This window comes from Bufo gargarizans, chromosome 11 (assembly GCF_014858855.1).
Source record: "Bufo gargarizans isolate SCDJY-AF-19 chromosome 11, ASM1485885v1, whole genome shotgun sequence".
Taxonomy (NCBI): domain Eukaryota; kingdom Metazoa; phylum Chordata; class Amphibia; order Anura; family Bufonidae; genus Bufo; species Bufo gargarizans.
The window spans coordinates 76,839,471-76,863,354 of record NC_058090.1 but is presented as its reverse complement, the minus strand read 5'-3'; the positions used below and the strand labels follow the sequence as shown (position 1 = coordinate 76,863,354).

The window sequence follows — 23,884 nt, the reverse complement described above, 5'->3', positions numbered from 1 at the left end:
AGTGACAAGGGAGGGGGGGGAGAAGAAGAGAGTGACAAGGAGGGGGGGGAGAAGAGAGTGACCAAGGGAGGGGGGGGGAGAAGAGAGTGACAAGGCGAGGGGGGGGGGAGAATGAGAGTGACAAGGGAGGGGGGGGGCAGAAGAGCACGTGACAAGGGAGGGGGGGTGGGAGAAGTAGCAAGAGAGTGACAAGGGACGGGGGGGGGGAGAAGAGAGTGCCACGGGAGGGGGGTGGGAGACGAGAGTGACCAAGGAGGGGTGGGGAGCGAGTGACAAGGGAGGGGGGGGGGAGAAGAGAGTGACAAGGGAGGGGGGGAGAAGAGAGTGACAAGGGAGGGGGGGGGAAGAGAGTGACAAGGGAGGGGGGGGAGAGAGTGACAAGGGAGGGGGGGGGAGGAGAGAGTGACAAGGGAGGGGGGGGGAGAAGAGAGTGACAAGGGAGGGGGGGGGGGAAGAGAGTGACAAGGGAGGGGGGGGAGAATGAGAGTGACAAGGGAGGGGGGGGGAGTAGTAGTAGAATGAGAGTGACAAGGGAGGGGGGGAGTAGTAGAATGAGAGTGACAAGGGAGGGGGGGGGGAGAAGAGAGTGACAAGGGAGGGGGGGAGAAGAGAGTGACAAGGGAGGGGGGGGAGAGAGAGTGACAAGGGAGGGGGGGGGAAGAAAGTGACAAGGGAGGGGGGGAGAAGAGAGTGACAAGGGAGTCCGCAGAGCCAGACTGCAGCCAGAGACCAGATCATCTAATTGTCCTGGTGGTAAGTAGACAATGCAATATGTGTATTATTTAATTGTTTAGTTATTAATACTACATTTTGCGGACCGCACATTGCCGGCACTAAGAGAATATGCCTATTCTTGTCCGTTATTGGGGACAAGAATAGGACATGTACTATTTTTTTTCAGGTTCGGAATTGCGGATCCGGGTCCGCAATTCCGGATCTGATAAAGGGGGGGGGCGGGGGTGCCAATTTTTATCTTGCCTAGGGCGGCAAAAATCCTTGCACCGGCCCTGGTCAGACTTACTGACGTCACGCGCCTGCTCCTCCCACTAGGCGGCGCAGGCGCGTGACATACAGTGACTGAGTGAGCGCCGCACTGCCTGCCTGTTACCGCCCGCCCTGAGCCCCTGAGCAGTGCTGATGCCTGCTGTGAGGCGAGTGATGGTCTGGGGGGGCATTAATTACAATGGGGGGGGGGGGGCATTAATTACAATGGGGGGAATTAATTACAATGGGGGGGGCCACTGTGGGAGACATGAAAATGGGGGCCACTGTCACTGTGGGGGACATTAAGTTTAATAAGGATCACTATGGACATTATTTAGAATGGAGGCTGCTGTTGGTGTCATTACTCATTATAACTGTATGATGTCTGATAGGCCTAGTCCTGAGCTGAGTTATATTACCCTGCCCATGCCCTGTATAATAATGTACCCATCCCTGATACCCCTAAGGCTACTTTCACACTAGCGTTCGGGCGGATCCGTTCTGAACGGATCCGCTCATATTAATGCAGACGGAGGCTCCGTTCAGTACGGATCCGTCTGCATTAATAACTTTAAAAAAATTCGCAAGTGCGCAAGTAGCCTGCGCGGATCCGTTCAGACTTTCAATGTAAAGTCAATGGGGGACGGATCCGCTTGAAGATTGAGTCAATTGGTGACATCTTCAAGCGGATCCGTTCCCATTGACTTACATTGTAAGTCTGAACGGATCCGCACGGCCAGGCGGACACCCGAACGCTGCAAGCAGCGTTCAGCTGTCCGCCTGTCCGTGCGGAGGCGAGCGGAGCGGAGGCTGAACGCCGCCAGACTGATGCAGTCTGAGCGGATCCGCTCCATTCAGACTGCATCAGGGCTGGACGGCTGCGTTCGGGTCCGCTCGTGAGCTCCTTCAAACGGAGCTCACGAGCGGACCGACGAACGCTAGTGTGAAAGGAGCCTTAAGTTATATTACCCCGCTGGAGTAATATAACTAAGGGGTATCGGGGTACATTATTATACAGGGCAGGGTAATATAACTCAGGACTAGGCCTATCAGACATTATACAGTTATAATGACATCCACAGCAGCCTCCATTCTAAATAATGTCCATAGTGATCCTTATTAAAAATAATGTCCCCCCACAGGCAGGCAGTGCGGGCGGCGGCGCTCACTCACTGTAACTCAAGCACTGCGTGACGTACAGTGAGTGAGGTCAGCACTGCCTGCCTGTCTGTTACCGGGGGGGGGGGGGGGGGGGTTTTTTTGACACTCGCCCTGAGAGAAATTTTACCTAGAAACTGCACTGGGCAAAGAACCCGGAATGCCTTCCCTGCCTGAGATTGGGGAAGGCGATCCACAGAAGTAGTAAGCCAGAGCGTGCTTCTAGGACCAGGCCTGCAGGTGGCAGCACTGCATTGGTATATACTAATACTGCATACTTCACATACTGTAATGGACAACATTTCATCAATTTATACAATAGCCGATCTAATGATTGCATGCTGGGGTCCACTTAGGGACTTAAAAAAAGTCTTTTAAAATATAAATAAATTCTACCCCGTCCCCAAACTTAAAATAAAAATTTATAAACAATAAAAAAAAATACACATTATAGGCACCCCCGCATCCGAAAACACCCATACTATTAAAATATATTTTTTTTAATTATCCCATAATGGCAAAACAGGAAAAAAATCAACGTGGCCGATTCGGCATTTTTTCATAATTAGAAGTGATAAGAAGTAATACAAAAGTCATACATACCCCAAAATGGTATCAAAACTAAAGATCAGTCCGCATTAAATGAACCCTCACACAGCTCCGTAGATATACCGGTAACTATAAAGAAAGTTATGGGGGTCAGAATATGGCGATGAAAAAAAAAACATTTTTGCAAGTTTTTTTTTTTCTGTAATAGAGAAAAACTATGTAAATGTGGTATTGCCGTAATCGTACTGACCTGGAAAATGAAGGTAAAAGGTCAGCATTACTGCATAGTGAACACTGTAAAAACAAAACCCATAAAACTGGCAGAATTGCGTTTTTCTCTAATTCCACCCAATTTGGTGCACTATTAAATGACGCCATTAGACAGTGCAACTTGTCCGGCAAAAAACAAGCCCTCCTATAGCTATAGGAACTGAAAAATAAAAAAAATTATGGCCCTGGGAAGGCAGAGATTAAAAATGAAAACGCAAAAATGGAAGAACTAATTGCAATGCATCCTGGGAGATGGCTATAATGGGACAACATGGCGCAAGATGCTGCACTATTTTTTCAGAATATAACGGAGCCTCCAATGCAAATGTGAACCAAGCCTTGGGCGGCCATATTAAAAATCGTATGTGTTGCGGTTGTAAGATTTTCAGTGCATAGTGAGGTCCGTATACGACACGGACCCCGAGACCGCCAGAAACAATTGTCTGCAGGTGCGCGAGTAAGCCACGGACCAGAATAACGAGTTTCTCCACACGGATTCTAGGTCTGTGCGGAAAAATGGGGGTGTGAATTGCACTAGTGACCTCTATGGGTCCGTGTTCAGTCTGCTGCGCACACGGACGGAAAATACGCCGTCTGCCACAGGTCATGGCCATTTCTGATCCGCACACCTTCTCATGGCTGACATATTGATCCAAAACTTAGCGCCACATTTGCCATTGAGGTAAAATGGCGCGTCCAAGTATCATATTCCTATTTGTAACACCACAGTCGTATGTATGGCTTTTATTCAATGTGACACCCCAAGGTATCTCTATCTGACCCTGCTCCAGCTCTTACAACATGGCTGACTAAAAACACGTACAACTAAACCTCTCATATACTTCTATATGAAAACACAAGCCACAGGGTATTTCCCGCCAATCACTCCTGTTAAACGCATCTAAAACTAATAAAGTTTTGCTTTAAAAAAAAAAAAAAGTTCAGAGACGCTGACAATGACGAGGACTCCGGGAGACGTAGTCGTGCGTGTATTGCTTTACTCACAAACGTCCGCAAGGAAGGACTTCAAGTCCCATCATCCAACGGGGGTTGCTAGGTTCAGCGCATCAACCAATCAGAATTAGAGAACGGCAAAACAGCTTTTGTGCGGCGAACCATAGCCTTCGCACATGCGCAGACAAAGCCGGGGCAGGTAAGCGCTGGAGCTGGGAGATGACAGTGTAGACTGGATGGGTGTGTGCTGTTAGGGGAGGTTCTGCAGAAAAGCGCTGCTTATGTGGATGCATAGCAGTTTGTTAACTTATATATACAAGTATGGCAATGTATATATATATATATAGGTCACATGATGCATCATTTCCAGTTTTTTACATGGGTGGCTGTCTACATACACAGGACCGTGTTCACACTGCCATAACGTCATAATAGAAGACTATGGGCTGCAAAACGGATCCTCTCCTGCATAGCGGAAACGGGACAGATCCGTTTTGCAGCCCATAGACTTCTATTATGACGGAAACAATAATGGAAGTTCTCTAAAGGCATTCCGTCATAGAATTGCGTTATGGTCCGTGGTAACGGAATCCATAACGCAGTTCTGCTTTTACCGCCAGACGAAGCGTAAACGAATTTCATAACATGAAATTCGCTCATCTCTAATCAGCTGCACCAGTCTAGAAACCGTACGTCCACAGCGTATCCGCCACATGATGGGGACACAACAGGTTGCACTTAAAGGGCATCTGTCAGCAGTTTTGTACCTATGACACTGGCTGACCTGTTCCATGTGCACTTGGCAGCTGAAGGCATCTGTGTCGGTCCCATGTTCATATGTGTCCACATTGCTGAGAAAAGTGATGTTATAATATATGCAAATTAGCCTCTAGGAGCAACGGGGGCGTTGTCGTTACACCTAAAGGCTCTGCTTTCATGCAACTGACACACCCTCAATGAAGTCAGGACCAGGCGTGATAACGCTTTTAACTACCTGGTCCTGTCAATCACAGAGCAGAGGGCACTACAGTTGCAGAGAGAGCAGAGCCTCTAGGTGTAACGGGAGGAATGCCCCCGTTGCTCCTAGAGGCTCATTTGCATATATTAAAACATAATTTTTCTCAGTAATGCGGGAACATAGGACCATGGGACCAACTCAGATGCCTTCAGCTGCAAAGTGCACATGTAACAGGTCAGCCGGTTTCATAGGTGCAAAAATGCTGACGGATGCCCTTAAAACATTTGGATTAGGTACGAATCCCACCCCTTCCCCCAGAACCATCAAATTTCCGTTATTTGAGCACGTCCCCTGGTGCTCCATACTGACGTCATTCTCCTTCAAATCACGCCCTCTCCCTTTACATTGACAGCGCTAGACCAGAAGTCTAGCGCTGTCAATGTAAAGGGAGAGGGTGTGATTTGAAGGAGAGTGACGTCAGTATGGAGCACCTAGGGGGAGTGCTCAAATAACGGAAATTTGATGGTTCTGGGGGAAGGGGTGGGATTCGTACCTAATCCAAATCTGGTCTAGCGCTGAGATCTTGCGCACTCGCTGTCTAGAAGGGCGCGCGCGCACAACATCTTTGGCTTCATCCTGATGAGTGAAGATGCAAACTGCGCATGCGCCGTTCACAAGTGGCGGCACCCTCGGCTTCTGAAGTAACGGCGACCCTACGAGACTTTATGGCTGGTTGTTTAGGGTGATCCGGGTGATAGAGCCGCTTTAAAGGGGTTCTCTGGGCATTTCAAATCTAATGCATAGTTAGTAGTAGCCTGTGGAAGGAAGATCTATACATAGTACTAACCTGTCTCTCGCTCCCCTGTCTCTGCTGCACTCACTCAGGGTGCAGGCTTTTTTGCCCGGGTCTCGACAAGATGTGGCCGCTTCTTTTCCTGTTCAGCTGCGGAGTAGTAATTGCTGAGGCCCCCGGATCTTTCAGGGGGAACCAATGCTACCGTAGGGAAGTATTATCGCCGATCACAGACATTGGCCCTGGCTGTCTGCTGTGTGAAAGAGCAGCCACCCAGCACCTATGACGGTCTCTCTGCCCCAGTGCAAGCGCTATCTTTAAAGAGACAACAGATGTCATCAAGGGTTACAAAATACAACTCGCCCTGCAAAAAACAAGCTGAAAAATAAAAAAGTTGTGGCTCTTAGAAGACTGGGAGAAAAAAATGAAAACTGTCTGTGTCCAGGGTTAATTTATCACCATGAATAATGCAGTACTTATGTTGGGCACGTCGGATATTTGATGGGTGCGGGTCTGACTCCTGGCACATCAGCTGTTCGTAGAGGCTCCAGTGAGCGCCACTTCCTAGGCCACTGAGGTCACGTTCGTTGGTCACATGGCCTACGTGCAGCTCAAGTGAAGGGGATGTGTTGCGATACCAAGCACAGCCGCTATCCATCCACCCCACCAATCAGATATCGATTGATGACCGATCCAGAGGGTAGGCCATGAATATTGCACTCCTGGAAAACCCCTTTAAGATGAGAAAACTAAAGGGGCTGCCTTCCCATTGATGTCATTAGTTGGGGTTTCATCTTCGTTTGGGATGGTGCTGCCCAATGAAAGTACTTGCTGTAAGTCACTGGTGTAACATGGGCATAGATTTTTTATTTTTTTTCCATTTAGTTGATAAAAAAAAATGTAATTTTTTTTATTGCCATTTACCCACAATGCACCTATTTTTAAATGCCTCAAAGATCCATAAAAGAGCCAACGACTGCACGTGTCCACCCTGACCTTCACTCGACTTAGGTTAAGGACTCCAATTTCTCAATTGGGACTGTAATACACAATTTAACCATTGGGTGGCCACATACAAAGTAGGCATCTCGTGATAGAGTATCTCAAAAGATCTCAGGATTTTGTTTTCTAAAAGCTGGTCATCTTGGGATATGTTGAGCCAGGAAGAAAGGTAAGGAGGACACCTCTGTAGAAGGATGAGCGCTAGAAATTAAATTGTTCCTGTTCCTACATTCTAAAATAGATAGAACAGAAAATCAAAAAAGTTTGAGGCATGGAATGTGGAGAGGTGACCTTATGAAGTTCCACTTCTGACATGAACAGCTAGTTAGCTATATGGCCATAGTGGTTTTCTGACAAAATCAACCATTTGCTAGTGGTCTGTCTGTCAACCTCTGTATTTGGGCAAGATTCCAGTTATCTCACTCAGTCTTTGACATTTGGTTTAGTGGATTTACTGAAGAACGTCTCTAGACTCAGAAAGTTATCATCTCTAGGCACATTGTCGATGTGGTTCTTAGGATGGGTCCAGCCCTGAATTTCATTGGCTTTTGCACTGTGACAGATTTATAAATTTCTTCTGATATTTTGCAGAGATCTAATCATGGACCAGGAGGTGACATCTAAGAGCGACACAGAAGACTCACCAAGCCTAGGTGTACCAGAGCACGGAGCAGAGTCTGAACCCATCACAAGTGAGTAACATTGTTGCATGGACATCTATTAGATAGTTTCCGTGTACAGGAATCAGTCATTGTCTTTTAGGCAGGTGACAGGTTTGGCTGACTGATGGTTACCTTGTTCTTCAGACATGCTGCCAAATCCTTGACTAATAAGACCATACGTGGCAGCAGGAAGGTCCTCATGCAGATTCACTATGAGAGCCCTAAAGACAATCTGACACTAAACTAGTGTCTGTGACCCTGATTTCACTGCTGGGTCACTTTTTTTTATTTAATAGTTCTCAAAAAGTCACTGCTCAGTGTAGTCCTCAATATTCGTGAGCGGCCACCCCTGCTGATTTGGCAGCCTTTTCCCTATTTACAGTATAAGGAGTAAGCTGTCAATCAGCCTGAACACCAGGACTTTCCTTCATATTAGTGGCAGTGAGTTTTTTAAACATAAATAGCAAATGTCCTAATATACATAGTGCCGGGCTCCGTGTGCTTGTGGTGGGGTTGGAAACTTCACAAATTTTGAGGTTAAAAGTCCAAAAACAACTTTATTTTTCTCCAAACAGTTTACAGCAGCCAAATTTGAACACTCACTTTGGGAATCACTTCAGATGTAGGTACACAAACAGAAATCAAATACCTGCCCGTCTGTGCGCTAACTATACAGAAGATTACCTAGCCTAGGTACTTCCATAAACACAGGGAGATTGGGCTTCACACAGCCAACAGGTCATGCAGCTTCCAGGCTCTCTGGCACTGAATGAGCGTTTTAACCTTGTATTTATCCTCGTAAAGAAAGGTGTACTGGAGTGAGGGAAGGAATGGCAGGTCCCTCTACCAACCTACCATCCCATAAAAACCCTTTAAAAAAAAAGTGCCTCAGCAAACTACTTCCCTGGATTCCTCACCTCACCCATCTGAGCATTCTGGGTGAGATATACACCCCCTCCAGTACTTTACCAGCCACCATGTTACAATAGGTAAAGACAAAGGCTGTATCAGCTCAGCATGGCCACAAGTTTTATTGCAAATTTGGTGAGAAAAAGAAAAGTCACAAAATTTACCACCAGCTGTTTTCTTATTTCCAGTTATGTCTAGAGTGACTTCCCGCTAGTGGATATAGCTTCAAAGTCAGTCAGTAAAACCCCAATCTGCTTAAAGGGGGTTTCCACTTTGCATCAAGATCCTTTAAAATAATCATTTATGGAGGCAGCTATCATTTTATGATGTATTTCTTTTACCTTTACTGCTCCTATCGATCGTTCTGGGATGTCCATACAGCTCTTTTTTTATTTTCCTGTAATGTTATGGCCTTGGGTGGGCAGTAATAGGGGAGTGTCTCTGTAACTAGCTTGGTGGGAGGAGCTATAAACTAGCTGGGTGGGTGTCTATGTAACTAGCTGGGTGGGAGGGGCTATAAACCAGCTGGGCATTGTTAGGGGCGGTGCTGGAGCTGTGGCAGAGAAGAGAGAAGTGCATCATGGGTATGGTTGGAAACAGGAACTGCTACACACAGAATGGAAAGAAATAAGAGTAATCGGTTTGTATTGTGAAAATGTGTCAGGAGAGTCCAAAATGTAAAAAAAAAAAAAGGACATAAAAGGATAAGCAACTACTTGCACGTATCTTTTAAAAACTATAGTAATCCTGGAAAAACACTTTAAATCCAGTTGTCAGAGGTCACAGTAACTCAGGCAATACGGGCAATTTTACTCTCTGAAAAAAAAGTCTAGTATTAGTACACATAAGACTTGCTATTAATGAGCGCGCTGTGAACGGCACAGGCAGCACAGCAATACTGCGCGACTACGAACACTAAGTGGTTCGAAACGCAATTTTTTGTGGGACTTGTCACAGTGTTCCTATTTTTCTACACATGCTGTATTATTGTGTCTCTGGATCGATACTGCTGGTGCCTGACACATCCAGTTACAAAGCTCTGTACTCGAAGGTCACAACCAAGGGTAGTCGGCCAGTAAGGCGCCATGTTTTAAAGGGAACCTGTCATCAACGTTATGCTGACCTCACTGAGGGCAGGATAAAATAGTGACAGATGCTCTGATGTCAGCGCTGTGTCACTCATGAGCTAAAAGTAAGTGGTTGCCGAGAACCAGCATCATAATCATTACAGCCCAGGCCTTGAAAAGAGTCAAATCTACCTGAGAAGAGTCCTGGTTATTCCTAATCTCCTGCTCTACCGTCCATCTGCTGATGATGGCAGTTCTCTCCTAGAGAGAAAGGGAGAAAACTAGGTAGAAGACAGTCAGTCATCAGCAGGCGGGCAGGAGAGCAGGAACTCATGAATAACCAGGACTCTTCTCAGGTGGCCGTGACTCTTTTCCAGGCCCAGTCTGCCATGATTGTGATGTTGCTTCTCGGCAACCACTTACTTTTAACTTTTAAATGACAGACCGCTGACATCAACTCACCTGCCTCTACTTTATTCTGCTGTTAGTATGGGCAGCATAAAGTTGATCTCAGGTTCCCTTTAAGTAAGGAAGCTGCTGATTTGTCAGTTTGGGCGTTCCGCCGGCTCCAATCTTTACTAGTACTGCCAGTGGCGTGGCAGCATGACGGGGTGGGCAGCCTCGTGTAAGAGATGCTGTGGGCACTAGTCGATCTGTAAGACCCTGTGTGGCACTGCTTAGGGTTAGGCCTTGTGTCCGTTTTACGTCCGTGAAAAAAATCAGTTCATGTCTTATCCGTGAGGATGTCCGTGTTTGGTCTGTGTGCTTGTTTTTTTACCTTGGTGTGTCATTTGTACTCCGTGGACACTGCTCAGCTGAAAGTTTAATTTTCAGAGCATATCCTATAAGTTGTTGGGCAAAACACGGACGCAGCACGGATGCCATCCATGCATCCACAGTGGCATAAATTGCAACCTTAACGTTATGTACACCCACGTGTCATTTATTTGAATTACTGCAACTTTCATACTCCTCCTCGGCTAAAAATAGTGCTAAAAAAATGGTAAGATAAGTATTTTTGCTCTTCCGGAAAAAAGTGTAGTTCGGCCTCTGGATCCCATAGTGTATTGTATGCGGATAACATTGCCTTATAACTTAACATTTATAGAAATGCTCTGATCTTCAGTAGGTACTGCAGACCAGTTATGAGGCCTGGTCATTCTGATAGCTTGGCATTCAGTACTACTTCAGCTTTCTTTGCTGAACAGATATTGAACATCAGGTATGAAGAAGCATAGGTTAGGTGCACTCGGGAGCTTTTATCTTGCATTGTGTGATGCCCGGTTTGACATCAACACAGTGGAACCTGTTGGACCCTACGATAAGTCAGTTCGGTCCGTTGAGGTAGGTTTGAACAGAGCCGCAACATAAACAGCTCTGTCATGCGGTTCAGCCCTATACAACTAGTAACAAACGATACCTCTGTTTTCTCTGTAGGTATCAGCATTATTGAGGACTTTTATTAGTATGTAAATGAGCTATTAGAGCTCCAGGAGGCCCTGGTGCCCCATACTGGTGCCCCTCTCCAAAACATGCCCCCTCCCCTTAGATTGACAGCGCTAGACTTCGTGTCTAGCGCTGAGATCTCCTCGCCTGCACACTTGCCTTGTACAACATCTTTGGCTTCATCCAGATGAGGTAAGATGAATTCTGCACACGCGCCATTCACGTCACTGAACCCGGAAATGGCGGGCAGTCAGCTTCAGCTGAAGAAAACAAGGGTATCGTTTGAATCAACTTCATCACCGGTACCAGGCTATATGCCTTGGTTGTGTAGGGTTGTTCCTGGTGACAGAACCGCTTTTAAGGGGTTATCCTATGAATTTACTTATCTGCTGATCTGAAGGACTTCCCTTTCTGTAGGTAGGAAGCAGCTCACCAAGCATCGGCATCATTCCAGAATGCATTTTAATTAGTCCTTGTCAAGCCCTTCCTCTTTTGCATAGAAAATAGTCCCTCACATCTAGCCCCAGAGATACATATGGTATATAATGTCCCCAACACTTTCCTTCTCCACTTTCTATAGAGAGATATAGGTTTATACATCTAAGGATTTAGAAGTTGGGTTAAATTAATGAAAGGTGTCTGGGATGCCTCACTATGAGAAAGGAGCCCAAGCTCCTGAGCATGTCAGTCCACCACTGAATGCAGAAGGTGGACCACAAGGAGAAACAGAAGAAAATGCAGTGTACATAAAAATCAGAACGGTAGGTTTATTGCAATTTGACCAATAATAATTTTTTCTAGGATAACCAGAAATCTGCTGCTTTCCAATCCAAGGTAAAATTATCTACTGTAGTCACAATTTGCAGGAGCCTGTGATCTGTTTTTCTGTTCTTTTTCCAGCTTTGGGTTTTCAAGCACTGCTTTAAGAACACTTCTCATGCATCGCACCCACTTAAATACATATTTCTGAAAGACTTATATTCAGATTTTCCTTTGCTGTCTGTCATATTGGCATCTTAACATAGATATAAAATTGAGAATGCCGAATACTGGAGAGGAGGTTGTTTTCGGCCATTCGGATGAGGGTACTCCTAAAGGACAGGGAGAGAACTGTTCTGGTCAGTCAGGAAGAGCCACTCGATTCTCCTTTCAAGAAAACAGCGTCCTCATCTCCAAGGTGGTGGAGTATTACGATCAGATCATTGGCCAGAAGGCTATCAAAGTGCCAAAATCGCGGAAGAAGGCCCTGTGGATGAGAATTACAGATGCAGTGAATGCCGTGGGCCCTCATGTGCGCAGTGTAGACGTCTGTAAGAAGAGGTATCACGATATCAAGAGACACGTGAAAAAAAAATTGGCCGAGGCCGAAAAACATAAGAGGCTGAATGGGAAAGAACCGCCAGGGGACGTGGAGCTCACCGACTACGAAGAGGAACTGAGGAAAATTCTGAGCACTGAAATCACAGATGATGTGAAGATCAAGGGATTTATAGATACTGGCCTTTCCTCAGGTAAAGGAACATCTTTTTTTCCCTTTAAAGGGTTGTTTCAGCTGTATGCCATCACTTTATAATCAGTGGGGGAGGTCCAACATCTGCCCCTTCGTTCTCAGGATCGATGAGGATCTCATGGGTCATACCCACACTGATCATAACGTAATGGCATTTCCAGCCATCATCTTGGCTTTATGCTGCCCAAACAAGGACCAGCATGAAATCCAAGCTCCCTGGTTACAAAGAACTATGTAACCTGTCAAGAGAGAGACATGTCAGTCAACCCTGAGCTTCACGGGAAGAAGCCTCCAGGAGCCACCCTTGTGACTCTTCTCCCTGTCTCCGACTTGTTAATCGATTGACGCTCTCTCTAAAATGGTGCAAAGTTTCAAAGTGCAGCATAGTTGTTTGTGACCAGGGAGCCTGTTGTAATTTCATACTGCCCAAACCATGGGCTCCTGACAGGTTCCCTTTAATCTCACTTTCTGATGGGAATGAAAGCCTTGCATGCAGTACCCTGCCTAACCACATGGTACAGAATGCAGCATTATATATCTGTATTTAGAGGACTGAGGGTCATTACAAGGAAGTATTTTAAGGTAAAGTTGTGATGGAGGACAAATGGTCCCGTTGAAGCACTTGTCAGTAAAATTATCTAAGTTTTACATTGTTAATTAGTTTTACAGTTAAATATACTACTCTATTTCTATATTTTCCCTTTTGTTTCTGATGCTCAATGTGTTTCTATGGTTACAGACTACAAACAAACCCTATGTAGTCTCATCCTGCAGTCTTACTTGGTTTTATGCCTCCCCTACTTCTACATAATCTACCAAATGTTAAGCAAAAATTAAGAGACAGAATAGGGCGTGGAAACATATTTTTTACAAATTGGCCAACCCCTTTAAAATGGTTGTATAAAATTTGGAAAAAGGTGTATTTTTTTTTTTTTTTTCTAGAGACAGAAAACCAGTAGCACTATCAGTGTATTCTATCACAATACAGTGAAATACAGAAGTATTGCAGTGTATTATATTAGCGTCTCATACTATGGTGAAAGCCACAAAAAAAGACCCCAGAAACAATGCCATGTGCAAAATATTGTAAGTACAACAGAATGGTGCCAATGATAAGTACAAGTTGTCCCCCACAAACCTGCGCTCATACAGTTTCGGCGCCTGGAAAATAAGTATGTTATGAGTCTTGGCATTTAGAATGTGTCATCAGAAGACCGCTCACATCCTCCCCCTCCCTGCACAGTGATCTTTGCACAGGTCACAGAGCATGTCCACAACAATCTGCCATAGAAGTCAATGAGTCATCTCCAAACAACAGGTTCCTATGCTCCATGTGGCTTCCGTAAAACATATCTCTAAATACTGTTGACAGAAGATCAGGTGAAACCTGTCCCATAATTAGGTACAGAAAATAAAAATATATGTATAAAATAGATAACAAATATGTGAAGAATCTGGTTTTTATTAGTGATACTGGCAATACAATCCCCTTAAAAGACACAAAACAGTTGCCTCCGTAAGGGCTTACATAGCCAGGGAAGAAATAGTTATGTGTTCTTGCATAGCAAGACCACATACTATTATCTCACATATATATTATTATTATTATTATAGCCAAATTTGCCACCCTAACTCCTCCCACAGTTTTTACACTACATAGACAAAAATTTACCAAAACGTGCAGATTGTACCCGATCGGATTGCTATTACTTTGTGGAGCGATCCCACCCCCGGGGCCCCCGTGGCGGGCCCCGGAAGCCCCCTTTTTTCCCATAGACTTTGACAGGGTAAATTTTCAAATCGCTCCCACTCGCCAGGCTTTGACGCTAAAGTCACCAAACTTGGGTCACTTAGTCATGGAGTCAACCCGAAAATTTTGGGCACATTTCGGGGACCCCAAAAAGTGGGCGGGGCCATACAGAACCAATCAAAATCTCCCCATTGACTTTAATGAGAACTTCAAATTGCTACTCCTCCCACATTTTTAGGAGTACAAATTCCAGACTTTGCAGACTTGGTCGGCACCCACCCGAGTACCTTGCTTTTGCTTTGTTACCCGATCCCACCCTCCGGGCCCCTGGGACAGGGCCCCCAAAATCCATGTTTTTCCCATTGACTTTGACAGGGACAATTTTCAAATCGCTCCCAGTCGCACAGATTTTAAACTAAAGTCACCAAACTTGGGTCACTTAGTCATGGGGTCAACGCGCAATTTGTTAGCACATTTCGGAGACCCGAAAATGTGGGCGGGGCCACACAGAACCAATCAAATTCTCCCCATTGACTACAATGAGACGTTCAAATTGCTACTCCTCCCACAGATTTAGGAGTATAAATACCGAACTTTGCACTCTTGGTCGGCACATACCCGACTATCTTGCTTGTGCTTTGTTAACCGATCCCACCCTCCGGGCCCCTGGGGCGGGCCCCCGAAAACCTCTTTTTTTCTCCCATAGAGTTTTATTGGAAAAATGCAAATGTTTGTCACTCATACAGCTTCGGAGTGAAACTCACCAAACTTGGGTCACTCAGTCATGGGGTCAACCTGAAAATTTCTGTCACATTTTGGGGACATTAAAAAGTGGGCGGAGCTACAAACAACCAATCAGATTTCTTTCATTGATTTCAATATGGAAAAAAAAAAATTCAGAAAATTGAAAAATGCTGCCATGATTGATGTCAGGGGCTTCAAATCGCTGAAATCAGGTGATAGATTACTTTGGATTCAAAAATTTAAAAAGTGGGCGGAGCCAACAACAACAAATCAGATTTTCCCTATTGACTTCAATGATAAACCTTTAAATTGCTGTCATTCTCACAGTATTTAAGCCAGAATACCCAAACTAGGCACCGTAGGTCATTGGGTGACTGGATTCAAAAAATAATGAAAAAGTGGGCGGAGTCTACAACGGCCAATCAAATTTCAGCCATTTGTTTAAATGGGAAAAATTCAAACTGCCGCTGCTCTTAGACTGTTAATGGCAGGTTTCCCAAACTTGGTACAGTTGGACAATTTAGGATTAGGATTAAAATTTTGAAAAGTGGGCGGGCCCAAAAACAACCAATCAGATTTCTTTCATTGATTTCAATATGGAAAAAAAAAATTTCAGAAAATTGAAAAATGCTGCCATGATTGATGTCAGGGGCTTCAAATCGCTGAGATCAGGTCATAGATTACTTTGGATTCAAAAAATTTAAAAGTGGGCGGAGCCAACAACAACAAATCAGATTTTCCCTATTAACTTTAATGAGAAACCTTTAAATTGCTGTCATTCTCACAGTATTTAAGCCAGAATACCCAAACTTGGCACCGTAGGTCATTGGGTGACTGGATTCAAAAATTTATTAAAAAGTGGGCGGAGTCTACAACGGCCAATCAAATTTCAGCCATTTATTTCAATGGGGAAATTTAAAACTGCCGCTGCTCTTAGACTGTTAATGGCAGGATCCCCAAACTTGGTACAGTTGGACAATTTAGGATTAGGATTAAAATTTTGAAAAGTGGGCGGGGCCAAAAACAACCAATCAGATTTCTTTCATTGATTTCAATATGGAAAAAAAAAATTTCAGAAAATTGAAAAATGCTGCCATGATTGATGTCAGGGGCTTCAAATCGCTGAAATCAGGTGACAGATTACTTTGGAATCAAAAATTTAAAAAGTGGGCGGAGCCAACAACAACAAATCAGATTTTCCCTATTGACTTCAATGAGAAACTTTTAAATTGCTGTCATTCTCACAGTATTTAAGCCAGAATACCCAAACTTGGCACCGTAGGTCATTGGGTGACTGGGGTCAAAAAATAATGAAAAAGTGGGCGGAGTCTACAACGGCCAATCAAATTTCAGCCATTTGTTTAAATGGGAAAAATTCAAACTGCCGCTGCTCTTAGACTGTTAATGGCAGGTTTCCCAAACTTGGTACAGTTGGACAATTTAGGATTAGGATTAAAATTTTGAAAAGTGGGCGGGGCCAAAAACAACCAATCAGATTTCTTTCATTGATTTCAATATGGAAAAAAAAATATTCAGAAAATTGAAAAATGCTGCCATGATTGATGTCAGGGGCTTCAAATCGCTGAGATCAGGTCATAGATTACTTTGGATTCAAAAAATTTAAAAGTGGGCGGAGCCAACAACAACAAATCAGATTTTCCCTATTAACTTTAATGAGAAACCTTTAAATTGCTGTCATTCTCACAGTATTTAAGCCAGAATACCCAAACTTGGCACCGTAGGTCATTGGGTGACTGGATTCAAAAATTTATAAAAAAGTGGGCGGAGTCTACAACGGCCAATCAAATTTCAGCCATTTGTTTAAATGGGAAAAATTCAAACTGCCGCTGCTCTTAGACTGTTAATGGCAGGATCCCCAAACTTGGTACAGTTGGACAATTTAGGATTAGGATTAAAATTTTGAAAAGTGGGCGGGGCCAAAAACAACCAATCAGATTTCTTTCATTGATTTCAATGTGGAAAAAAAAAAATGCAGAAAATTGAAAAATGCTTCCATGATTGATGTCAGGGGCTTCAAATCTCTGAAATCAGGTAATAGATTAATTTGGATTCAAAAATTTAAAAAGTGGGCGGAGCCAACAACAACAAATCAGATTTTCCCTATTGACTTCAATGAGAAACCTTTAAATTGCTGTCATTCTCACAATATTTAAGTCAGAATACCCAAACTTGGCACCGTAGGTCATTGGGTGACTGGGGTCAAAAAAAATTAAAAAGTGGGCGGGGTCTACAACGGCCAATCAAATTTCAGCCATTTGTTTAAATGGGAAAAATTCAAACTGCCGCTGCTCTTAGACTGTTAATGGCAGGGTTCCGAAACTTGGCACAGTTGGTCACTGGAGGACTGTGCCAATGTATATCTCATTTTGGGGATGCTAAAAAGTGGGCGGAGCCACAAACAACCAATCAGATTTTCCCTATTGACTTCAATAAGAAACCTTTAAACAGCTGTCATTCTCACAGCACCCAAACTCGGCAGGGTGGGTCAGTGTGAGACAAAGGTCAAAATTTATAAAAGTGGGTGGAGTCTACACTCCACCCAGTTACTCCGCCCACTCCAGTTGTAAGCTACTGGTGGAGGCAAGAACACATCACACAATTTCCCCAGAAATTGTACCTTTTCTAGTTGAATTTATTACAAGTGAGTACTAACACAGCCAGCCCTCATTTTGTTATGGTTTTCAATGTTTTTACACATTCGTAATATGGCCACATTTTGGCTTTTGTATTACATCCACTTGGATCTTACTGTGGGTCACTACAACCATGGGATTCTTGGTGTTGTGGATGTAATATGGATGCTAAAAGTTGCCCATATTAGGGCCGTTTGAAAAAGGACTTTGACCTTTGGCCACCTTACTGATACCCAATCAGAAGTGCGTAAGAATCACATGACATTCTTGTCCTTGGACTCCTCTGAAGCAGAGGGTTTCCAAAGAGTCCCAGAGCATATCACATGACCTTTCTTCTCAGTAGCAAATGTAACTTCCTTTTTTCCTTCAGCTCTCTTTATTGCTTCTTTGTTGGCGAGAGAAGGCTTAGACATGGATGGATTTAAAGGAGTTCCCTGGTTTCATAATGAATATATTTTATCTGCTCAAGTAGCCCAAACACTGCATATTTTGTCCATATGATTGTTTTTCCTGGCAGCACTTTCCTTCCCCTATTCTCAGCATCGCTGCATCCGTGCAGGATGTTTACAAGCACAACTTCCTGTTTCCATAAGCTTCCTGCTGGGTTTCTTAACCAACCCCAGCATGCTTTGCTCTGTAATTTTACTCAGGGTTTTGCAGCACCCGCCACATTGTTCTCGCTACGAAAATCTTGCCGCCTACACCTCCCCTGTACATGTTAGATAGGAGGAGCAAGACCTGATAAAAATTACTGAACAAAGCATGCTGAATTTGATTAGAAATCCCATCAGGAAGCTGATGAAAACAGGAAGTTCTACATGTAAACATCCTGCCAGGATGCAGTGATGCTGAGAACAGGGGAAGGAAAGTGCTGACATGAAAAAACAGGTATATGGGGCAAAAATATTCAGTGTTTGGGTTACTCTAGGCCAGGGGTGCACAACCTGCGGCCCGGGGGCCACATGCGGCCCTCGATACCATACTGTGTGGCCCCCAATCATCTTGTAACAGACATGTATGTCTATGTTTTGTGGCTGCTCACACGGATCTTTCATGTAATTCCCCATTAGATGGGAGTACTAGAAATGCAACTAGACATTTATGATATATACTGTATGTTCAATATGCTATAAATATAGTATTTCAGTTGGTAATACCCCTTAAGTTTTATTTTCGGCCCTTAGAATTGGTTCAGGCTGACAATGTGGTCCCGAACCAGAAATGGTTGTGCACCCCTGCTCTAGGCAGAGAAACAACTTGTGAATATGAAACTGGAGAAACTCTTCAAAGGGATCTGTACCTGTAATAGTTCCTATTATAAAAATAGTCCTAAGGGTCCATTCACACGTCCGCACCGGGCCGGCACCCCATTAGAAATACCTATTCTTGTCCGCAGCTGTGGACAAGAATAGGACATGTTCTATTTTTTTTGCGGAGCCGCGGACCGGAAATGCGAATGCGGACAGCACACTGTGTGCTGTCCGTATCTTTTCCGTCCCCATTGAAAATGAATGGGTCCGCACCCGTTCCGCACCCAAAGTGCAGACGTCTGAATGGATCCTAAAGCAAATACTCCTAGGCTGTATGCGATTGTTGCAGCATACGATATATGACTGAGTTTCCTTTTGTTTCAGAAATGTTTCAGGACTTGATGGGCTTGGGGGCATCTCCTGAGCACACTGCCGACAGCGACTTTGGCTCTACATCTTCTGGTAAATATATGGAAGTAAATACATACAATACTTGCATTCCTATAGCAAGTCGCTTGCTGCGCAGGCATTAATACTAAGTTAATTTTTCCTCCATTTCCTAGATGAGAATCAAGAAATCATTGTGACTAAAGTGGATACTCTGGATATTGAAGCAATGTCCGCCATCGAGAACTCTAACCAGCAGGGAATGCTACGCGATAGAGCTGATGTGGACAATGTAGACTGCGAACCTACGCTTGACCAAACACTAGAACCTGACGAGTGTGTCCATTGTCAGGGGAAAGCACTGCAAGAGTTGGGCAGCAGTATGCAACGGTTACATGCAGAGGTGGTGGCTATGAATCACATGCTGGACCTTCTAGTTGCCAATCAAGAGAAGGATCGGGTAGAAACTGCACGCCATCGGGAAGAGATGGCCCGTTATCGGGCAAGTAAGCTCAAACTTCTCATGGAAGCCAATGAAATTGCAGCCAAAAGGCTTTCGATGGAATCTTCCTTGGAGTCAAACTCCCAACGTCAACATGTGACTCTTCAAACAGGAGGTCCAAGTAACTTACGAAAGAACACCTTACGTACAAGGGGAGGAGCGTCTGCTTCACATGCTCGAAAAGGGGGGAAACTATAAGGATTTCTGACATTTTCTGGAATTATGTCCTAAAGTGTTGTATCATATATCGGCTTTATATTAGTATTACTACATTTTTCAATTTATTTGATCGTTTTTGCTTTTAATGAATGACCATGTCAGTATTTTCATTGCTGATATAAATATATACTGTATAGTCGTGTTGTGTTTTTTTTTGTTTTATGGTATATTATTTAACATATAAAGTTGTTTTTCTTGCTCTATGGTGTTTGGAGAATGCTTTAACTGTAAGGTAGATTATAATAGACCAGGCATGCTCAACCTGTGGCCTTCCAGCTGTTGGAAAACTACAACTCCCATAATTCCCGGACAGCCCACAGCTATCAGTTTACAGAAGGGCATGGTGGGAATTGTAGTTTCACAACAGCTGGTTGAGCATCCCTGCAATAGACTATAAGTACCTATTACAATAGTTGGAAGGTTAGCAACGTGACTGGCTGAGACACTTCTAAATTGGTTTTGTAGCAAAATCCATAATAAATTACTGGTGACCTTGTCGCAGATTTTGCTACGGATTTGCTTCGCTGTATGTATTCCAAAGGAAACAACCCCCATTATTAAAGAGAGTTTTCTGGGAGTTAAAGGGGTTATCCAGTAATAAATATTGTTGCCCTATCCTCAAGATAGGTCATTAGTATCAGAATGGTGGGGGCCCGACGCCCTGGAACCCTGACGATCAGCTGTTAGAAGAGACCAGTGCTCCATGAAAGTTGTGGCCTCTTCCTAGGCCATGTGACGTCACATCACGCGTACATCTGAGGATAGGTCATCAGTATTCTACTCCCAGAAGCCCCTTTAATCGACATGCCATAGATTGAAAATCTACACCGTATGTCAGTTTCCCTGCGGAATTCACATGGCTGCTTTTGTTTGAATCTGATCCACTTTGCTGCTCCGGTAAACGATGGGGATTTCTCACCCACAATTCCAAATTGGTGGTTGTCTGTGTAATACATACAGATCTAGGAAGGTCCAACATCAGTGGGTTGATGCATTTACCCAACAGTGTAACAAGCCTCCCAAAGCCATTTAGACTGTGATGGTCCAGGTAGAACATGTTGAGCATAAAGATCGTCCCCATTTTGCAATCATGGATTTGACTAGTTAAGGTCTTTAATACGTGAGTTTTGAATAGATTTATGCTTATTTTAATGTGCTCTGTATTACTTTTTCATGATATGGTGTATGGACCGTATATTTTACCTTTCACATTGACCACGTCACTAGCATATAAGTATTTTTAAAAGGATGTTCGAGCTAATCAAGAACAGTTGTCAGAGGAGCTTATAAATGTAAACCTTCACTGATCCCCTTCTGGAAACACTACCCCGGTCCCTGCTGCTCTTGACTTTCTCCTCAAAATTGCTTAGGTGGGTCATTGCTGTGCCCAGTGATTGCTTGAGAGGACATTTCTTGCATGTTGACATGGGATCATTGGAGGTGAGTTCTTCTATGTTTTTAAGACCCTTTGACCACACAGCCAGCTACTTTTATTTAGCTCGATCACCCCTTTAAATTACCTTAAAGGGGTTTTCTGGGACTGAGTTTTCTAAACAGAAAATTCATACTTACCTGCTCCCTCTGCTCTGGTACTCCTCGCTACCTCCGGTGTGTCCATGTTCCGGTCTCTGCCGTGTCAACATCCGGCACAGCATGGGCATGGTTACATGCACCCTCCAGCCAATGATTGGCTTCAGAGATGACATGTTGCTTGTGGCCAATAAGCTATCCTGAGGAAAGGCCATCAAGATAAAAATCCTTCAAAACCACATGACTATGGTGAGTATTAGCCAAACTAGTCTCTTGTCTGTAGATCTATTGGGGTTCTTGCCACTCGTCAGTAAAAGCAGGGTATTGGTTGGTTAGATGTGGTGCCTTTGATGCACTGTAGGGGCTTCTGGTTCTCATTCAGAAGATCCAGCTGAAGATGAACAGCAATACTCTATAGGAAAAAGTATCCAAATTACATCTCCTCCAGAAGGAAGAAAACTGTGGGGGTAATTTACTAACGTGTATATTAGGCGTATTTCAGGCACAGATTGCGGCGCAAAGGTTTTTCCACCGCAATCTGCAACTTTTGTCAGCTCCCACCAGTTCTAAAAAAGTGGGCATGGCGGGGAAAATGAGCAAATGGTCTAAACCTACGCCCGCTACCTATTTAGAAGCGGCATTGGATCCGCCGAAGTTATGTAGGCGCCTCTACATAACTTCAACAGATCCACCGCCACCACAGGGCCTTATTAAGACTGGTGTCTAAAACGGCGGTCTTACTAAATGACCCCCGTCTCTCTAGTGTCAGCTATAGGTAGCTACCTGATGAGGGGCAAGAAACCCAAAACTGCTGTCTACAGATGGGAGTGTACTTTGGCTAATATCCTCAAGTTATGTTTCAAGGCTCTTTTATGGGTCAGGCATTGAATTATAGGGTAGCTACTTAATGGTGGCCCTAGTGCAATGGCACATCATAATAGGGACATTTGGGTTGGCAGCCCCAGGCCCGACATCTCTGCGGGGCCCAACGCCACCCCAAAAAGTCTGCAACACAGGCACAGCGGCACTACGGTCGTGTGAATGGGTCCTAATAGTGAGTCTGTTTTCTTCCTTCTGGAGGAGAGGTCATTTGCTAGCTAGAAGGTTAAAAGGTTGATGAGCAAACACTAACCTGAACCTTACGTACCCAAACGGCTAAACTACTGTCCTAAAAACTGGCCATTTCACTGTTTCTTTTCAAACCGACAAAGGCCAACTCTCCACTGGTCCATAAGGAGACAAATGTGATGGAAGATGTATTTGTATCAAAAAGCTCTACATGCTCTATTAAAAGACACGCCCAGGACTAGAAAAACATGGCTGTCCCCCCCCCAAACAGTGTCATGTTTGACACAGATGATGTATGCCATTTTATCTCAGCCACCGTTACTGGAGTAGAGCTGAGCTGCAACCCAAGGGGATACAGGGAATAACCTTTTAAAGGGGTTTTCTGGGAGTAGGTCAGTCCCATGCAACTGAATAGGCCTAGGCTGCAATACCAAGCACAACCATTTCACAGTGTATGGTGCTGTGCTTGGTATGCGGTGACAAGGCCAGTGTTGCAGCCTCTTGAAACACAGGCCATCTATACTGAACTCCCAGAAAAATACTTTAAGAAATGTATTAGGAGAAATCTCAACTTGCAAGAAGATTCCAAGACATATAAACTGCTTAATTTGAAGCACATCAGCCAAAAACAGCAATAATTTAACACACAGGCCTTTCTCAAGCTATAGACAGACCGGTGTGCCATAGCGTTGCTGTTTTTGGCTTCTTTGCTCCAAGTAAAGCAGCTTATACTTCATTTTCTCTGTGGATTTAGGTGGAACCCACTCCCCAAAATAGCTGACCACAACTTAACCTGGTTGACGTTTAGATTTATATTACAAGAAAATTCCAGTCATGTATGTATACTTACCACACATTAAGTTCTGCATGCAACACACAAAAAGAAAAACATTATACTTATCTGGTCAAGGAGACCCATTGCTGAAGTGAAGTGGATGGGCAAACACTAGGAAATTACATCACCATCCTCTTCCACACAAGTAATGAAAGAAGTCTACGTGTTTCAGACTACTGACGCCCACTATGATCCATCAGGAGAAACAGTTTTGTGATTTTGTGGTCATCTTCACGTAAAATAAATTGTAGTTGTGACTAAAGCTATTCAACTCATTACATTTGAAAGTAACCCTCTTTAAGGCCTCCTGCACACAAACGTGTCCTGCCCGTTGCCGTATTGCGGACCAGCAATACACGTGCGCCATTCCGTAGGATGCGGACCCATTCACTTCAATGGATACGCAAATCCGGAGATGCGGATGGGGCAGAACGAAAGCATGAAACGGAACCACTCCGTAATGCTTCCGTGGGGTTTCGTCCCGTACTTCCGTTCTGCAAAAAGATAGAACATGTCCTAACTTTTTGTGGAACAGCCGGATCGCGGACCCATTAAAGTGAATGGGTCCGCGATCCACTGAGGCTGCCCCACGGTCTGTGTTCGTGCATTGCGGCCTGCATTTTGCAGGAGGCCTAACTAGAAGGTAGCTTTAAAGACATAAGACGTTTGTTTGAAATGTTAAG

The 23,884-nt window shown here is 44.3% G+C and overlaps 1 protein-coding gene across 5 annotated transcripts in view; it reads left to right on the top strand.

Annotated features, from left to right (window-relative positions):
• The first annotated feature begins 694 nt into the window (after positions 1 to 694).
• The window catches only part of LOC122922176 (gastrula zinc finger protein XlCGF28.1-like), a 30,169-nt gene continuing 6,979 nt past the window's right edge, over positions 695 to 23,884 (top strand). For 2 of the 5 annotated variants that reach the window (XR_006387105.1, XM_044272689.1), the window contains exons 1-2: positions 3,986 to 4,114; positions 7,260 to 7,360. Coding sequence is in view for 4 of the 5 variants with exons in the window: in XM_044272689.1 (XP_044128624.1) it covers positions 4,092 to 4,114; positions 7,260 to 7,360 (124 nt within the window). In the remaining variant the exon portion in view is untranslated. Of the gene's footprint in view, positions 754 to 3,985; positions 4,115 to 7,259; positions 7,361 to 11,652; positions 12,264 to 19,044; positions 19,123 to 19,223; positions 19,970 to 23,884 lie in introns of those variants that run through there. The other 3 variants (XM_044272691.1, XM_044272692.1, XM_044272690.1) reach the window with 3 other exon arrangements.